This window comes from Phyllostomus discolor, chromosome 1, assembly GCF_004126475.2.
Source record: "Phyllostomus discolor isolate MPI-MPIP mPhyDis1 chromosome 1, mPhyDis1.pri.v3, whole genome shotgun sequence".
In the NCBI taxonomy this organism is placed as follows: Eukaryota; Metazoa; Chordata; class Mammalia; order Chiroptera; family Phyllostomidae; genus Phyllostomus; species Phyllostomus discolor.
In genome coordinates this window covers 64,466,677-64,486,640 of record NC_040903.2, presented here as the reverse complement: position 1 = coordinate 64,486,640, position 19,964 = coordinate 64,466,677, and the positions used below count along the sequence as shown (strand labels likewise).

At 38.5% G+C, this 19,964-nt stretch overlaps 1 protein-coding gene across 5 annotated transcripts in view; it reads right to left on the bottom strand.

The window, feature by feature from the left end:
* Window positions 1-2,153, bottom strand: part of TRDMT1 (tRNA aspartic acid methyltransferase 1) — a 44,594-nt gene extending 42,441 nt beyond the window's left edge. For 2 of the 5 annotated variants that reach the window (XM_036023806.1, XM_036023789.1), the window contains exon 1: window positions 2,045-2,153. In XM_036023806.1, the coding sequence (XP_035879699.1) occupies window positions 2,045-2,108 (64 nt within the window). In that variant the 5' untranslated portion in view covers window positions 2,109-2,153. The remainder of the gene's footprint in view (window positions 1-2,044) is intronic. The other 3 variants (XM_028506602.2, XM_036023781.1, XM_036023798.1) reach the window with 2 other exon arrangements.
* Between the last annotated feature and the right edge of the window lie 17,811 nt (window positions 2,154-19,964).

The window sequence follows — 19,964 nt, the reverse complement described above, 5'->3', positions numbered from 1 at the left end:
ACGTGGAGAAAGGGGTGGAGCCAGAAAGCAGAGTGGAAGCAGGGGAGGAGCTGGGAAACTATTTTAATATCTTAAATAAGAGACAGTATAGCTTAGATTCAGGGTGGTGGCAATGGTAATAGAAATAAATATGTGTACAGTACAAATTCAGGTTGCATTGGCTGATAGTAGAGAAAGTATTTAAATGTTTAATTAATCAAAAAATTCAAGTTAAAATTATACAATTTCCCTTATCAAATTAGCAAAAGTTAAAAATATATAATACAAATTCCAATGGTTATGTAGTTGAGGGACGCACTCATACTAATAATTTTGACTTAGTAATTGGTACACAGTCTTTTTTGTTGTACAAATTAATTTGACTTTTAGAAAACATACTTAAGAGAAAATCAGGGTTTATGCTCAAGTATTTAACTGTAGCACATTTGTACTCGCAAAAAAGATGGGAATTATCTAATATTCAACACTTCAGGAATGGCTGAATTGTAGCATAAAGTACTAAGCAACGTTTAAAATCACAGTTTACAATATGGGGAAAATGCTGACATTATACAATCTTATAAAATTAACTAAAGAAGCAAATAGTACCAGAGTTTTCTTTTCATGCTAGTAAGTTATGATATGACAACTGAATACAGAGAACTAGCAAATAATTGGTAATAAAAATTTAACAATAGTCTAGAACCAAAACTTAATAGACATTCTCAGAAAACTTACATGCTCAACCCATTACACATTGTCTGTATCTTACAGTATCAACCTCTTGTTACCCTGTACTAAATCAGGAAGCAGGGAAGTTTCAGTTTTGTGGTTGTCATAGTAATTTAAGTATAAACATGCACATTCAAAATCTGTTACTGTATCTCTGTATCTCTAATGCCTACACAGTACCTGGCACAGAACAGGAGGTTGTTCAATCCATATTTTTGAGTGAATATCACAAAAAAACAAAAGAACAACAAAACCTTTTCAGTTCCAACTTAGCACCAAAGAAATTTAAAATGTAAAAATGGAAAAGGTAGGTAAAACCAATAGTGATAACAGCAATTTATAATATTTTGAGTGGCTACAATGTACCAAGCATCATTAAACACTTTATGTGCCTTGTCTTCCCTCCTCATAGGACTCCCTAGCTGAAAGAATTACTCTTCACATTTTAAAACCGGGAAACGGGCTCAAAAATGTTAAAAGAACTAGTCCAAGGTCACACTGCAACTAAGTTTGAACTCAACTCTTCTCACACCTAAATGTAACCTAGACATGATGTACCAAGTATTTTCACTGATCAGAAGTGACCAGATTATTCCTTTACGCTTCCCCTACAGTTCTTGGTGCTCACTAACTTCTATCTTTTATTTTTTTTAGTTTCATTATTATTTATTTGAGTATTTCATGTTTATTTTATTTTATTTTGCTTTTGTTTGTGTTCTTTTTTTTAGTCTGGACATATGCCTTGTGTATTATCGTAAGATTAGATAAATGCATTTCCACTTTCCCTCTTTTTTGTTGTTTCATAAATTACTTTATTGTTGTTCAATTACAGTTGTCTGCATTTTCTCCCCACCTTTTATATTTTAGTTATCCCTTTGATGAGCCCTGCGTCACCAGACCAGACTTACTTGGCGACCTCCCCTCTCTCACTGTGACTTCCCCCGAGGGGCGGGGACAACTCGCCCAGCCTCTCGGCCACAGTAGGAATTGGGGATTGGCACGAGGCTGGGGCCTCACCACCCTACTCTGTGAGCTTCATTCTAATTTGCCTTTATAGCCTAGCCTCGCGGATCAGGACTCACAAACTGAGTCCTCTAAGATGCCACAACTGCCCTGCGGAACAAGGTTCAGGATGGGAAGAAGGGAGGCTTGGCCTGAAGCAGCTAGAGGAGGTGGCCTGGCTGGGACAGTTTCCAGGACAACCGAGCCCCCCCCCCCCCCCCCCCCCCCCCCGTCTTCCGCGTCTCCGCCCCTCGGGTCTCGCCGCTCCGCCCCTCCCTGGAGCCTGAGCTCTGAGAGGGAATAAAGGGAGGGGTGCTCTGTGCACTCTCACCTCTCAGTGCCTGGTGCATGCCCCCAATGCCACTGTATAACTCCAAAACCCGCAAAGGCTCCATCCCCACGCCAGCCGCCGCCGCCGCCACCGCCACCTCCTGGAAACTAGGCCTGCCGGTCCCTCATTTTCTCCTTCCGGCCACCCAGCTCCCTGGCCTCGAGTTCCTCGGCTTTTCAGTTCCGCCCTTTCCAGCATCGCAGGCTGAGAGCCTCACTAGGCAGCCTTCGGGCTGGGGACTGGCAGGGGTCAGCTGGAGAACAAAGGGTGTATAACAGTGAGGGCTCCCGAATTAAAAGCAGCTACTCAGTGGCCTCGTTTAAACTTCATCATCTTTCTAAGGTGTTTTCACGGGCTTTGGGAGGGAAAATTCTGGAGCTCAGTGGAGGGGAAACGTTTGCGTTTGACTCAAAATAAATCAACGAAGGTTAGAATCTGGAAAACTCGCTTTTCAGGCTTGCTGCTTTTCCAAAACTCCCTCGAATGCCTGAATTGTTCCAACATTTCTTCCGTTATGCTTGAGCACATAACACGTGCTTACAGAGATAAATCAGATCAGCCTCTTCCCAGGGAAGGTCCCAGAGTGACAACTGTGGAAATGGCACGCGTGCAGCAGAGCACTGGTGCTTGCTATAATTGTTAGTCGGATTAATTGTTTTTTAGCTTGGGAAATACCCCCAATATAGGATCTGCTATCAATATATAATGTGGGACAACTTATGGACCTCCAAGTGCTAGGGCCTTGCATCTCCCAGATGGTCCAGTGACAAAATTATTAGAAGCTGTGTTACAAATGAAGAAAAAAATGGCCATATGCTGGAGAGGAAATGTTTTTATTGTGAAGTGGCCTTCCATTGTTCCCATTAGGGCCACAGGTTTTGTTAGAAAAAATTAGGAAGAACCACTTTTAATAAGTTAACTGATTTGTTAGAAACTTTACACATATGTTAATATAACAACTAAAGAGTATGACTGTTATCTGAATGGCTGAGCTTTTTCATGTGTCCAATGAATATTTACATCGTAACTATGTACTGGCCTTTAAATGTTTTGTATTTATTGGTCACTTATTTCAGATAAGAAGGGTTGTGTGGTAGAAAGATAGCAGTGAGCTGAGTTTAGCCCTGGCATTGCCAGTAACTGGCTGTTTGTGACTTTGTGCTGAGCCTGGTTTCCTCATCTGCAAAATAAAGGGGAAGGAAGAAAGGGAAATGATTGCTGAGGGTCATGCAGTTCCAGGTTTCTGTGGCTGTCTTAGTACTTGAAAAGGGAGTCTGGATTTGGCCACAAATTAATTATCTGCTCAAATTGAAATTATCTAGAAAAGGAGATATTTTTAAAATCTGCTTTAAGCAAATGTACTCTTAAAACAACTCAGAAATCATACACACACTAACATATATAATGCATGAAGCATTTTTCTAATATTTATTATATAATATTGGTACCATCAATACATATCAGGACATATAAAGGAAGCTATTTGATCACTGTGATTTATATGCAGTCAACAATCAACATATTAAATAAATCTAGAATCTATTTAGCATTCGTGCTATGAGTCCAAATAAATAGATCAAGGATCTTACCCTGTAGGGGAGGGACAGGACTGAAATATGTGGGAGAGTTCATGAAAAATACCAACTTCCTTAGGACAGGAGGTAGAATCCCATCCCCACACAGGCTGATTACAAATTATTCATTCTCTAGGTAAGAGTCTTCACAATAGAACCCCAGACTGAACTTTTATTTGTTAACTTTGCTTTCTCCCTTTGAACTCTCTGCAAACCAGACTGTTCAACATTCCCCAAGCACCATTTCCAGCTCACATTCTTTACCCTGCTCAGAATTCTTCAAGACCCATTCTTCAAGTGGAACCTTCCTTCCAGACTCCCAGGGTAGAAACCCCAGCTTGTTTCATTTCCTTAATCCACAGCCGCCCCCCCCCCCACCCCCATCCCAGTTCTGTGAAATACAGACTCCACCTGCTTCTATCACTAACTCCTTTCGGTTCTCTCTAGCCCACTTTTGACTTCCTATATGCCACATCATCTCTTTATGGAGTATTTCTCCTCTAAAGCCTATCATGCATGATAGTCATTTCAAGAATATAAATTTTCTCCACAGCCACAATTTACAACTATCTCCATGGAAGCATCTGTAGATGTTAGGCCCCTTGAATTATGTATGCATTATCTCCCAATCACTGGCACAAGTGTTGTGAATTGGGGGGTGGAAAGGGTGCCACAATCAGGACTAGTTGAGGATGACTGTAGGATGGGCAGATAAATTTTAAAAAGAAAACATATATTGATTACTCCTTCTCAAAGAAAATCCCAAATGTTCTTAAAAGATTAAAAAAAAGATTTCTTATAGTTTCCCATAAAGTTATCCTCAATGATAAACCTAATCGAGTTTATATTCTCATTAGAGAAACTCAATACACTTTTTGAAAATACAAATATCAAAACTTGAACTTCAGGATATTCGGTGCAAATAGAGAAAATGGAGAAATAGAAAAAACGCACTTGTAAAAAAATGCTACTTGTCACCTGGCATATGTGAAGTATGTCAGAAATAATTAAGGGTCACAGTGTAATTCTAAAGGTTATATTAAAATGATAATAGCATACACTCAATTATTTAAGAGATCATTATATAACTTGAAATCTAATGATATTCTATTCTTCCTCTTCTGCCTATTCTCTGATCATTAATATCTAACAAAATTAAACAAATGTCTCCCAAATGCTTAAAATACTTTTTTGCAACCCTCTTTGAGGTTCCATGATCCAGGCAATGCTTAATTCCCCTGTGAAACATGATGTGGATTCCTATAGTGGCTAACCTACAGGGAGAGCATACCCTACTTATGCCAATTTGAATAATGAACAAATTACATTCTGGTTTTACATGGAAAAAGAATGGTCTATGAATTGCATGAAAAATAAAAAAGTAGTCATATGGGAGCAAATTGGCAACAAATGTCCTGAAGAGAGAAAATTATATTCAAAAGAAAAGAAATTTGAATTGGAAAGGCTGACAGGGCTCATCTACCACTTGTGAGTTCCATTTACTCCAGAATACCTTTTATGGTATTTCTGATCCGCCAGGGTTAGTCCTTGGCTTGTGAGCTGCTAATGAGATAACGAGAGGCACAGTGTACTTCACAGAGGGAGATGGTGGTGAAGAGCCTGAATCATTAGAAACCCTTTCTTTTTTTTATAGTCACCTAAAATCCAGTTCCTTTAAGATTTGCCATTTGCACTGATTTTAATGAACTCTCTCTGTTCTGTAATGAATTATGTTGTGGCTAAAATTGCAAACTTCAGAACCAAAGAGTATAAACAGGAATCACAGATCTACTGCTGCTTAACTTTTTGACTTGGGAAAGTCACTTAAACTCTCTGAGCCTAGCAAATGTCTAAAATGTGTACAAATAGAACATGCGGTTGCTATGAGGATTAAATGACAATTGAAAGCATTTAGCCCAATGCCTAGCACAATATATGTGTATGCTTTATCAATAATAGATACTACTTACTCTATAATAACATTCTCTAAGTGATGCCTTCTCAGTCCCTTCACTTGCATCATGTGGCATGACTCTGATCCCTGGAGTCAATCAAATTGCAGTTTGGTGATGCCCATTTTAGGAGCCATAACTGAACACTGGGTCCTAAACAAGGTCAGATCAGCATGCTACGGAGTGGTCCAGATGGCCACAGACATCGAAGGCCCTAGGTGAGATTGTGGGAGGAGCAGCAAGGTCTTGGACCAGAGTGAAGGAAAGGCTGGAAGTCTGGAAGCCATAGGCATGACTGAAGTGGGTGCTGAGCTTATAAGCATTGGAAGTGAGAAGACAGCAGCATACCCAGTAAGAGAGATACTGGGTGTCTCTAGCTCTTAACCTCTGAAAAGACTAGGAGAGCTGTGAATGGGTTTACCCAGGGTTGTCAAACTCATTTTCACCAGGGGCCACATCAGCCTCCCGGTTGCCTTCAAAGGGTTGAATGTGATTTTAGGACTGCATAAATGTAACTATTCCTTAACAGTTCAGTGAGAGCTCGGTGCTGCCAGCAGGTAGAAACAAAGTGCCAGGCCAGATAAAACAAGGTGGAGGGCCAGATTCAGCCCATGGGCTTTGTGTTTGCCACCTGTAGGTTTACCAGTCTATGGATCCAGCAATCTTAGGGCAAAATTGTTCAAGTGACCTTAAAAGCAGGATATGTGAGTTGGGGAGATCTGGGGTGGAAGTGAGGGAAGCTATTAATATCATCCAATCATTTATTGACTTTTTTATGTGCCAGGCACTAAAGAAATTTTTCATCAAAACAACTTTAAAATGTAAAAGTATATACTTATTTTGATCATAAAGAAGCCAATAATTAAGAAAAATTAGAACATTTTACTCCTGAAGCATAGCACTATGCTATGCTTCAAAAATAAAAACAAAACTTTCAGCAATCCTCTACAGCTACATTGTACAACAGGGTAGCCTCTAGTCATATTTGGTGATTTGAGTTTAATTAACTTCCAAAATTTAGTTCATCAGGCACCCTAGGCACCTTTCAAGTATTCAGTGACCTCCTGTGGCTGGTGGCTATTGCACTACTCAGCAAAGATAGAGAGTGTTTCCATCACCACAGAAAGGTCTGCTGGACAGAGCTGCTAGAGGGACAGTCTCTTGAAGTTACCACCTTTCCGGGTAGCCCATCATACGAACAGTGCTGAAATGTGCAGCAATTGCTTAATTATTGCGCATTGAACCCTTCTTTAAAATAAGTGTCCCAAAAATATGGAGTGAAAGGAACTCGAAAAAAGCAGACCTTGTAGTCAAATGTTTGTCTTCTTTCATTGGTGTCTAGTCACCTTACTCATAGACTGTCAAAAATGAAAAGAAACAGGAAACAGCAGACGTGTTCTCTCAGTGACATGATAAACTCCCAAGAGAAAAAGGACAGACGGAAAATGATGAATCTCATGATGCTTTAAAGGAGTGCTACTTTTCTGTTGTGAAGTAGATTCTAGTGACTTTTGGTTGTGAATACTATCTTACATTTACCTCTAAAGAAGAAAAAAAGTGAATGTTTTCCAAAACTAGAATCAAGAGGAATATATTTACAGATATTTTGCTAAAAAAGCAAAGACACCATGAAATTTGTCTCATACTTTTCCATTTCAAAATACTCAATGATTTTGACATTGATTTTTCTCTTTGAGTTTATTTCTGAAAGAAATTTTTAATGGTTTGCAGCAAATTTTAAACATTGTATTTTAGTTAAATTAAAAATAGTGAAGTTCTCTATCTTTAAAACTGCGTTCATAGACTCATGGAAAATTAGAGCTGGAAGGAACTTATTTTTCTTCACCGAAGCTAGAAGGACTACTTTTCAGGGTTGTTGTTTTTCTTTCAACCATTTTTAGATATAACATTCTTATTCAAGGAGTTGGACCTAAATCAATTATTTGGAACAAAAGGAAGAAATAAACAATCAACCAAAACAGAAAGAAGAATTTTAAAAAATGAGGGAAGGCTTAGGAACCTCTTGGACAAGTTTAAACATACCAGCCTCCAAATCATTGGGGTATCAGAAGGAGAAGAGGAACAGCAAGAAATGAAAGAAAAATTACTTGAAAAAATAATGAAAGGAAACTTCCCCCATCTGGTGAAGGAAATAGACATACAAGTCCAGGAAACTCAGAGAGTCCCAAACTAGTTGGACCCAAAGAGGGCCACACCAAGACATGTCATAATTAAACTGCCAAAGGTTAGATAAAGAGAAAATCTTAAAAGCAGCAAGAGAAAAGGAGACAGTTACCTACAGAAGAGTTCCCATAAGGCTATCAGCTGATTTCTAAAAAGAAACCTTGCAGGCAAAAAGAGTCTGGAAGGAAGTATTCAAAGTCATGAAAGGCAAGGACCTATGCCCAAGATTACTCTATCCAGCAAAGCTTTCATTTAAAATGCAAGGGCAGATAAGGTGCTTCCCAGATAAGGTCAAGTTAAAGGAGTTCATCATCACCAAACCCTTATTATATGAAATGTTAAAGGGACTTATCTAAGAAGAAGATGATCAAGACTATGAACAGTAAAATGACAACAAATTCACAACTATCAAAAACTGAACCTAAAAACAAAACAAAACTAAGCAAACAACCAGAATAGGAACAGAATCCCAGAAATGGAGATCACGTGGAAGGTTATCAACAGGGATAGGGAGCAGGGAGAATGGGGGGAAAAGTACGGGGAATAAGAAGCATAAATAGTAGGCACAAAATAGACAGGCAGAGCTTAAAAATTGTACAGGAAACGGAGGAGCCAAAGAACTATATGTACAACCCACAGACATGAACTAAGGTAGGGAGGCACTGCTGGAGGAAATGGGAGTACCCAGCGGAAGAGGGCCAAGGGGAGAAAAAAATGGGACAATTGTAATAGCATAATCAATAAAATATACTTGAAAAAAGAACTCTTTGTTCAAACAAAATGGCATCTAGAATCAGGGCAGACAGGGAGAAGCAGTGCGAGCACACACGCACACGCACGCACAGGGCTGCTGTGTGGGTGAAGCGTGGATGGCAGGAGGCCTGGAACAAAGTCAGATCACCTACCCCAACAACCCTGATAGCTGTCTTTAAGGGATCCTGCAGGCATAAGACACGGATATTAACCACTGATTTCATCCAACCTCAGTTTTAGAAATGAAGACACAGAGATCCAGAAGGTTTAGGTAACATGGCCCCAGCCCACAACTAGGTGGAGAAAGGGGAATTCCAACTCAGGTTTCTTCCAGAGGTCTTTCCATAAAACCATAACTTAATACATGCCTGTTGTGCCCTTAGTACACCCGAGGATCCAGATGACAGCAGCCCTAGTCAACAGAATACGTTGCTTTCTGAGAACAAACGAATTGGCCTGAGACATGAAGGCAATTTGTGAGCTCAGTGAAGGAAACCTGAAGTGATACGGCAATGGGTATTATAAAAGGCAGATAAAAAGGTTAATTCTGCTTCACAAAATAGAAACAATCTCAAAGACTGATTAGTGACATTTATAATAGGCTCTCCTCCCAGTCACTCCTGCAAAGGCAACTAGATACAGTGCAAGAAACATGGTCCTTAGAACAGATGGATTCATATGAATCCTGCTTCCAGTACTCACTTTCCTCATGTATGAAATAGGAGTAATATGTGTTAACAAGGTGGTAGTCTGTATTCAATTATTAGTTGAATAGATTAGGTAATGTGTAGAACTTCCTTCCACTTAACAGCTTTGTCATACATAAGAGATAACTATTTTTTCTTACAATTTCATAGAGAAAATTGCTTTCTTAGTATGTTTTCAAAAAGGGTGTGCTACCAAGAGACTAATTTGCATATTATCTAACAACACATATTTCTTCATTGTTTTCTTATTGCTCATAGCCTTCATTATTTCAGATGGAAAAACAAGGCCTATGATGGGAATAGAGGAGAAAAAAATGTAATAACTTTGGGAGCTGTTATTACTTTGCTCCATTTCTGCAAACATTCAGAACTGCTCAAAGTAACCAAATCCCACAAACCAGATCCAGCAGGTCCAGGAAAGGAAAAATACACACACACACACACACCATACATGCCACACACACCACACACGTACACCACATATCCACACACATGCACACACACGAAATCCATAAAAGCCCTTATTCTTCTTCATGTCTTTGTTTTATTTTTAATTGCTACAGTTGCCAGAACCAGCAAACCAAAATTCAGAGAAAAATTTTCCCTGAGGGTTTTTTATTTTACCTTTGCCAGTTAAGTACTAGTTTAGATGCATGACAGTATCAATTAGTATCATTCTCATTTGATCCAATAGTGATGAAAATAACTGCCATGGAATATCAGATTCATAGTACTGCCCTTACTGTCTCTATTCCACATGTAAGAAAAAATAAACTGATTTTGTGGTTACTTAAAATTGTTAAAATTTACCTTGTCAACTTTCAGTCACTTATGAAAACATTATACTACACAAGTACGGCTTCACACTTGGAATGCACCAGAGGCTAATAATCCTTGTATTAGAGAGTTAAACTTATTTCTCCAAATCAAGATGATCAGTGTTTCATTTCCATCTAAGGTAACAAACGCGAAGTTAAAATATCGTACAAGTCCCGAAGGGATTTGTTCTATGTTTAGTCATTCAAAGAATTCGTAATGACTAAAATTGACTATGTTTTGGAAGATGGCAAAAGTATATTTTAATAATAGGATAATATCAATAATAAATGATAAGATAGGACTGTAAGTTTCAAAGAACTTCATGAATGTTTAAAATGCTTATTAATTCATTTTAAGCCTATCTGTTTTTCTTTTCTACTATTCTGTTTTTTACAAAGAATTTTTAAATAAAGAAAAAACTTCATGTAATTTGCTTAGTGCTCAATATTCTCCAAGTTAACAGATTTATTTACAAATCATAATCACATTTTTAAAAAGAGAAATTGGAAGAAAGCATTCAGTATTTGTTTGTTTAATGTCTGGAAGGCATCAACTAATAAGTAAAAGAAGAGAGTCAGTATATATTTTGAGGGAAAAGTTCACATGAAGAGTTAAACATCATTCTGGTTCAGAAAGAATGCCAGGAATCTGCAAGTCACTTCTTCCTTTACTCCTTTCATTTTATTTTTTTAAATTACTTTATTGTTGTTCAATTCCAGTTGCCTGCATTTTCTCCCCACCACTCCCCCCACCCCAGCCAAACCCACCTCTCTCCCTTACTTCCACGCTCCCCCTTGGTTTTGTCCATGTGTCCTTTACGGTAAACCCTTACTCCTTTCATTTCAGAACTAAATCCTCGCTTGGGTAGGGTGGGAAAAGAGTGCACCAAAGAGCATTATTACATATGCTTGCAGAGTTCACAGTTCTAAACTCCAAAGCCTTCAGATGGCAGTTTCATTACATAACTTGTTCCCTCTAAAGATGAGACATTGTTATTTGAAATGTCAGGTTTTTGATTACCACCAAAAGTGGAAGAGTCCTAACAAACACACATCAGAAGTGCCCAGTGTATTGAAAGGCCAGCTCAACTGTAAAAGCCTCTCTTCTGCACTTTCTCTTTTACTAATTATTTGGACAATAAAGAAATATATTTAAAAAATTAAAAACCACAAGAGAGAACTATGGCTAACATTTTGATGTTTCTCCCTCTGGTCTTTGCATTAATTATATGTTAACAAGCTCAGTCTTCTTGTACATGTATTTCATACCCAGACTCTTTTCTGCCTAACATTTTATCATGACCAGTTCTGAATTTCATTCACTATGTGAAAGAAACATATAGCTTTTAAGTGTTATCTTGATTTTTCTGAATTTTAGAAAAAATACATGCTAATTTGGAGGGGCAAAGCAAATTATAAAAGTATTTTAAAAAGGAAAAACCACATCCTTCCATAAAACTTTGATTCCATCCTTACCCCTAAAACACAGCCACTTTTAACAGCTCACTCTGTATTTTTCCTGACTTGTTTCTGTAGTACATAAACCACAATAATTTATTTTTTATTCCTTCAGTACTGAACATTTAAGAGGTTTCAGTTTTTAACTACATGAACATTATAATACACATGTTTGCATATTAAATTTCAAAGTAATACAATGGAAAGTATTCAAGATATAAAACCTTTCTGTTGTTTTTATTAATTAGTAACAAAAACACAGACTTTGCTTCAGTTGTTAATTCAAAGTTGTGCCAATGTTTTATTTTTATTACTATTATTTAAATTATGGGCAGTTTTAGTAGTATGCTCTAATATTTCAGAAGTCCCTTGGATGGATGGATGCTTAGTGGATATTTATTCACCATCTCAGGGTTTTACTACCCTAAATCAGCCATGCCAATCAAGCACATTTCAAAAATAGCCAAATCAATATTAACAATTATTAGAGAAATGTACCTAACACACCAAATTATGAAATTCCCAGGAAGTTGTGCAATAATTGTCACAATAGTACTTGGGATCCACAAGAACAAGCACACCAACACAGGAAACTTACGTGATATTCCAAGTCCACATTCATATTTTGTTTAGGTACCACTTCCAAAACTATCTCAGGGCAATCACAGATATTTTTATCAAAAGCTCAGATTTGTATATATCAAAACACATATGTGTGTGGCTGAATTTTCATATTAAAAAGTTACATCTGCCATACAAATAAATAATAATTTAAGCACAATATAAAATATGAGATCTGTCTGAAAAAAAGCCAGCCATTGTTAATACAATGAGAATGGTTTGTACGACATCAATGTAACCTGTCAGCCATGGAGAGTAGACTAGAATGCACATGTGTGAACAATGATGACTTCACTGTACTAGTCAGTGGGGGTGGTAGACACTATTGAGTGAGCATGTGTACTGTGTGGTCATCACATTCAAAATGACTGAGTGAGTAGAGCAATGAATCTGAGTCAAATTTTGCATTAAGATTGAACATTCCTCCATGGAAACTATTCAGATGATTCAGAAGGCCACAGCTGTCAGCATATGGTGACTGGCAGCTTCATCACAACAATGCACCTGCTAATGCATCACATCTCCTGCAACTTTTTTGTGAAACATTAAATCAGCTGGGTGACTCAGCCCTGCTACAGCCCAGATCTGGCACCCTACAATTTCTGACTTTTCACAAAACTAGAATCACCTTTGAGAGGGAAGAGATTTCAGACCGTCAGTGAAATACAGGAAAATACAATTGGGCAGCTGGTGGCTCCTGAGAGAACTGTGTGAGGTCCCAAGATGCCTATTTTGAAGGGGTCTGAGGTGTCATTGCCCTAAGTACAATGTTTCTTTTATCTTGTATCTTCTTCAATAAACGTCTTTATTTTTCATAGTGTATGGAACAGAGTGCACAGGGCATAGGACAGACCTTGTATATTTTGCTTAATTTTTCTCAAGAGCAGTTTATTTGAATATATGCAGGAATCCAGGATCATCTTACAATGGATAAAAATTAAAAGTGTTTTAACTTCACACAAACATGATTTTTAAATGTATTTTAGCTAGAAAAACAATAACATAAATTGGCCTCACGTGATATATCGGTCTCTTAAAAAATAGATGCCTGTGAAGAAAAGATTAAATGTCAATGTCTAAAAGACCACTCACTCACATTTCAAGAAAAACTTTGTGATTAGCATGGGCCCCCCTGAGAGTCCTGATGGCAGCCCTGGCCTGTGGAACCCACCTCAGGCACCAGCAACTCTGGGGGGATGGTCTGTGAAGGCAGAGCTCTCCGAAGTGATCCTCTCCCTTTACCCTGAAGAGGAGTTGAAGTTCAAATTCTGACTAAAAGACACCAATTACAATGTGAAATACAACAGTATAATGAAATGTTTCTGAAGGAAGACTCCAGAAAGAGTTTCATAACTCCTACAACCATATATCTGTGTGGAAGATAAAAAGCTGGAGATTATTGAAAATGAGGGTTTTTGGAGAAAGTTGCCAGCAAGCTTCTCCCCAGATCTATGGGGCCCTTTTGCTCACAGGACCACCCACGATATTTAAGATTGTTTCCTCATTACCCCCTGATATTTTTTCTTTTATTTTTCATTTACAGCTGACACTCAACACTACTTTATATCAGTTTCAGGTGTACAGCATTGTGGTTAGACAATTATATAATTTACAAAGTGGCCTCCTGCCCCCATTATTCTAGGACCTACCTGGCACCATGCATAGTTATTATAGCATCATTCATTACATACCCTGTGCTGTACTTTACATCCCCATCACTATTTTATAACTGTTAATTTGTACCTCTTAACCTCTTTACCTTTTCTACCCAGTTTCCCAACCCTGCTTTCATCTGACATCCCTCACTTTGTTTTCCGCATCTATGAGTCTACTTCTGTTTTGTTTATTCATTTATTTTGTTCCTTAGATTACATATATAAGTGAGATCACATGGTATTTGCCTTTCTCTGATTATTTTACCTAGTGCAATACCATGTAGAGGGTACCCTCTGACTTTTAGAGGGCACAGTATCCCTTGGACCAGACTTAAGCCGCACAGAGAGCTGGCTATCTCTTATGATGTTCAAGAGTCACCCGCTGGAAAGAAGATACTGTAGCAAACAGAAGCAAGGAGTGTGCTTCTGAAAAACTACCAGGTGCTGTGGAAGCCAAAATAAAAATGCACTTCTGTGTGTCATGAGAACTTCGGGAGAGACATCCCAATGATGAGAAGTCTCCAAAGAAGCACCTGCTAGAAAATGGGCCAGTTTTAAATGCAGGCTGAAACCAGAGGTGTAAACAAACGCTAGGTCATCAACAGTACTTGCCAAGTAAGAACTTTATCTCCCTAACCTCTTCTGTCTTTGAGCTCTAAGCCTCAGTTAGCAAGATGGGGAAGGAGGATGGGCGGTAGAGGGAGGGAAGGAAAGGAGAAAGGAGGGGAGGAGAGGGTACACCCAGTACTCCCATTTTCTATGGCTCCTTGCCTCCAGCACTCACGCTGAGGGAAGGCATGTAGCTTTAAAACAAGATTGAAATTTTGATTATTACATGGACATGCAGATTATACATCATGTGATTTTTCTCAATTAGACATGATCAGACCATTCCCTCAGCTTCTCCTTCTTTTATCCTCCCCCTGCCCTTGACTTTCAGATACAGGCTTTATCCTCCTCTCCATGCTGGAGTTTAACACTAACAACAACCTGCACTACTGAGCACTTACTCTGTCCTAGGCACTCTACTGCACACCTTATGTACATCTCTCATTCATCTTCATACGACTCTGCAGTATTATCACCTCCGCTCATTCACCCATGGGAGAACGGGGCCTGACCACAGTCGCACTGTTAGTGAGTAGAGGGCAGGCCACTGTGCCCAGGTAGCCTACCTCCAGGGCCTGTCATCTTCCCACGAACGAATGAGTGAAGTGTTGTATCTTAGTTCAAAGGATAAAAAATGCCAGTCTTGCTTTCTTTAATAAAATATGTAGGTCTCCCCCGTCTTGTGAGAAAATGGAAACACTTTACTGAAGGAGAATTAGTAGAAGAGTAAACATAGCTATTTTCTGTGCTCATACAATCTGCTGATGTACACATTTACTCCAAACTCCTGGATGACGTCACTATGTCAACACTCACAAAGTGTCCTCGGTCCAGACTTTGAGAACAGTATCTAAACTTTGTAATGTTTGACTTTAAAAAACTGCATTTTCACATTTTAATCTAATTTTATTCTCACAACAATCCTCTGAGTGGGTATTACTAATACTATGCGTTTGATGAGGAAACTAAGATTAAAAGCTTTTACTTAACATCAAGCTTTTACTAACACGTGACAGAGCCAGAACTAAGAGGGCCAGCGTCAGAGGAGGGTGGAAATACCAACCCACTTTTGTATCAGCTTCTAAACCCCTCTTCACCATCAATGTTTACATTAACAATCCTTGATCCTTACACTTTGCATTTTCCCATGCTCCATGTGCCTCGCAAATCCCCTTATGTATACCGACTCCCTCACTTCATTCCGATGAGCTAATTCAGGGGGAGTAACAATGCATATGGTTTTCAGATGTCCACACTGGGGCTTCAAGAGGCTTCCAAGTTGGCCTTCTCAATGGAATACAAGAATCTTGTATAACTGTAAAACTTGAGTTGAATGTATGTTCTAATATAAAAAGGCATGCCTCTTCTCACTACAGAGATTATTCTAGAATTTCAGAACTGTGCCAACATATTTCGCAGTAACCTAGTCATCTGAGAGATCACCCTTCTCTGAGAAAGCAAAGGTTCATGTAAGCAATTAGTTCTGCTAATTAAGTTCCAGGCTTTTTCTTAGTTCTTCTTGGACTTCCAAAAGTTAAAATGCTTTTTCTATTTCTCATTTACTCATAAGCAAAGCCTCAATAATGTGCCCACTCTCCAATCTCTGTATTTTTTCATACTCTCCATGGCTACAAGTACTAATAATTCACTACCACAATAGTTATCTGACTGTAGCATTTCTCAGAATCATCTGGGAGTCATTAAAACACACATAGGTAGGCACCGCCCCCAGAGTTTCCGATTCAGTCAGTCTGGAGTGGGGAAGGACAGCGGGCATTTCTACCAGATTTCCAGGTGCTGCTGATGCTGCTGGTCGGGGACCACACTTGGGGAGCTTCAGGACTAATACTTCTCCCACACATTCCCTCAAAGGGCCCCCAAAGAAAACCGTTCAGTGTCTACGGTTCCCGATGCACACAAATGGTGCTCAGGGCCGTGGTCCCACATGGAAGGCTTTCATCTGGAGGCAGAAGAATGGTTGTCATGACTCACTGTCTTTTCAAGCTCTGCCAGCCACAAAATTAAAAACAGAAAGGGCTGCATGGAAAGCAAAATGAAAACAGCTAAAGTTACACTGTCTACATCTGAGACTTACAGCATGATTTGTGGTGTTAGGACAAAAGCTGTGACCACGACTCAGGTGCAGAGCAGGCAGAGCACACTGAGAGCTGGCACCCCCCGGCCCACAGAGAAACCCAGCGCTCCTGTCGGAACCAGCAGCCAGTCAGGCACTGGCTCCCACTTCCCTCCGACTGGCAACAGTAAGTTCTTCCGCAGAGCCCTTCAAACACATGATCGACCTAAACTCTTGGAATTACTAACTGCTTCCACAACTTCTCTGCTAGTTTTTAACATAGGAAAAAAATCGTCAATAAGCAAATACTGTGGAAACATCAAGCACACAGAAACTTTGAAGAGAGAAGCTGGTAAAGGAGTTTCCCTCAAGTTTCTTTATTTTTATAATTATCATTCTTGAAAACTCTTAGGGGAGACTTTAATTCCATTTTTCATCTCCTTGGAAAAAATAAGGCATTTTATGTAGTGGCGTAAAATACTTCGGGATTCTAGTTTATCAAATGGGTGACCAGTATTTTTAATAACACTATTACTTTAAATAAAAATGAAACCAACAAGAAATATTAAGAAATGTAATACTTCTGCTTGCAAAACAGGCTGTTAGTTCTACCTGTATTTAATATAGCAATATTTTGCAGAAACTACTGACCTTTAACTTGATCACCATGAATCTATTAAATTTCAAAATTTTAAAATGGGCCAGCCAGTGAATAATATCCTAAAAAATAAACCTATGTCATTCGAATGTACTTTTTCTCTCCCATTCCAAAGAAAAAGAACACAAACATAATGGTAAGGTTACTGAATACACTGATTTTGAAAGAAGTCATTCTGTGTGAGCATGAGTCACCAGAACTACTTCCTTAGTGATAAAAGTTGCCTAAGTAACCTAGATGCCAACTATGCTAAGAAATACATGGGCAGTGTTCTGGGTTTCAAACCCACTAGTCATTTCCGTTATTTAATTGCTAACTGCTCTTCCCCACTGCAGTTTGGGGCCTGTGTTTTATGTAGTAACCCAGCAACTAGTTACTATGCTATATTTTTATCAAGAACAACAAAACAGGAGACTTTACACTTCCACGGATTTCAGAGTAAAAGTCAGTGTTATTTCACTATAGCTTTAAGGGGGAATAGCTATGTTAAACTAGGTCTCCATGTGACAGGATGAGCATGTAAGACTTGGAGACAAAATGACTTCACAGAGAAGAGAGAAGTACATCAGATGCCCTCTGAGCACAAGGAAGGTGCTCGATTCATTTCTGGGTCTTTAGCACCCAGCAGAGAGCCCGGCATGCAGTGGGACTCAAAATATATTGACTGAGGAGGTCACTAGTTCCCCTCGGAGTAATGCAACCTATTAAGTAATTGAGCCAGTACCGAGTCAGGATTTCATCAGGTTGTTTAACACTGTTACGCATTCTTTTTTTACCCTGAGATCTAAAATGACTGTGACTATTTGTTGCTCTTGCTCTTGCATACCTGTGAAGTGCTCTAAAGATGCTCTGTTTTAAAAGAGAGCTAGTACTAATGAGTATAGCTTGGAAAATCCTACATGCAATGGCAATGAGATTAGTATTGTGCAAGAAATTTTAAAAGCTGGGTAATAAGCTTATGTGCCATCAGGAATGCTGCTTTAGTTTGGCCTCGAGAATATTGGTTGTCCTGTACCTCACTGAACCAGTCATTTCTCACAGCTCTCTCGTGATTCTTAGATGGTATAGTGTTAGTACCCTGCATGCTAATAAATTTCCCTAAAATTCAAACTGATAGAGAGTAAGTATGGGTTAGGGTTATGTGTTCCAAAACTGTGGGCAGTTTCTTTTTCACTGGCAAGTGTGGTTAAGGATTTTTACTCACTTAATTGTATGCAGGAGTCATATGCCATATGTATGAAATCATTCTGGTGGGTTGAGTGAGAATTAAGAGATGAGATCCCCAAAGAAAACCCCTAAAACTGCCCATAAATGTCTTGATGATTCATTAAGGGCATTGCATTATCTAAATCAAAAAGGGGTCCTATTGCTACAATAGGACAGGAAAAAAAAAGTCCAAAGAGATAGACAGACAGCATGAAAGAATGCCAAAGAGATCAAGGGAGGTCACCAACAGTAGTATAAAAACACCACAGCATGTGAGGTACCATAGCACAGTGAAGCTTTGAGCATGGAGTTTAGAACCATAAGTCCTAGATTCAAATCCCAGGTCTGCCACTTCCTGGCTGTGTGAGCTTAAGTAAATTACTTAGTGGTACTTACTTTCTTTATATGTCTAAATGGCTGTTGTGAGGATTAAATAAATTAACACATGGCAAATAAATTAACACCTGGCATATAACTGGGGCTCAGTATATGCAAGCCATTATGATCGCTCTTAGCTTTCCTGTCTGGGTCAGACTGATTCTAGTAATGAAACCACAGTATGCTTAGTTATCATGGATGACGAAAACTAGCCCAGAGTTAGCAAAATAAAAACCCCAACCTAGACATGCAAATATCTCTGCACTGTATTCGGTTCACACCTGTCTAACTTCCTAAAGTTCTAGAGAGGACAAATGAATAAATTACAATATTGTATCAGAACAATTTTTCATAATTTATGCTATGAAGAAATGTATGAATCTATGTTAAACTCAACTTCTATAATATTTTCTACAGTTATCCCACATATCCATATGAGTCACGTTTGAGGGCATACTTCCAATACTTAGCTAATTAGAAATATGAAATTTATGCAATCTTTTAGAAAGTATTGCAATAGAATTATAGAGGGTTGTCACTCCTTTTATTCTGCTACAGTTTACTCAGAATGGTCTGTCTTTACTTATTTCTTATAATTTCAGTAAGTTTTAATTATATTTTGCTTTGCATAGTTTTATCATTATGGCATCTTAAATAATTGGCATGACCATTTCTGGAATCCACAAGGACAAGCACACCAACACAGGAGACTGACATGATATTCCAGTCACGAGTACATGTACATATCACACCCAGGTAACCCACCTCCAAAACTACCGCAAGGCAATCAAGGACATTTTTGGCATGAGCTCAGAATTGCATATATCTGCACATGTCTTTGTGTCTGAATTTTCCCACTTAAAAAGTTATGCCAGGAATGCAAAGAATAATAATTTAAACACAATACATAATATATTTTATTTAATTTGTCTCAAGGCTAGTTTATGTGAATACACGTGGGAATCCAGGATTATTTTACAACTGATAAAAATTAACACTTTTTAAACTTCATGTGAACTTAATTTTAAAATACATTTTAGCTCCCAAAACAACAGTGTAATTTAGTCCCAAGTGATATGTTAGTTGCTCTAAAAAAAAAAGAAAGCTTCCTACAAGGAAAAGATTAAATATCAACATCTAAAAAACCACTCACATTTAAAGCTTTCCTTGTGATTAGCGTGGGTTTTCCATTTTCCACATTGGCATCACGTAGTGTTACTTTGATTTATGTGTTTATAGTTTTTCTAACACTTGGTCTGTTGATTTTCACTTC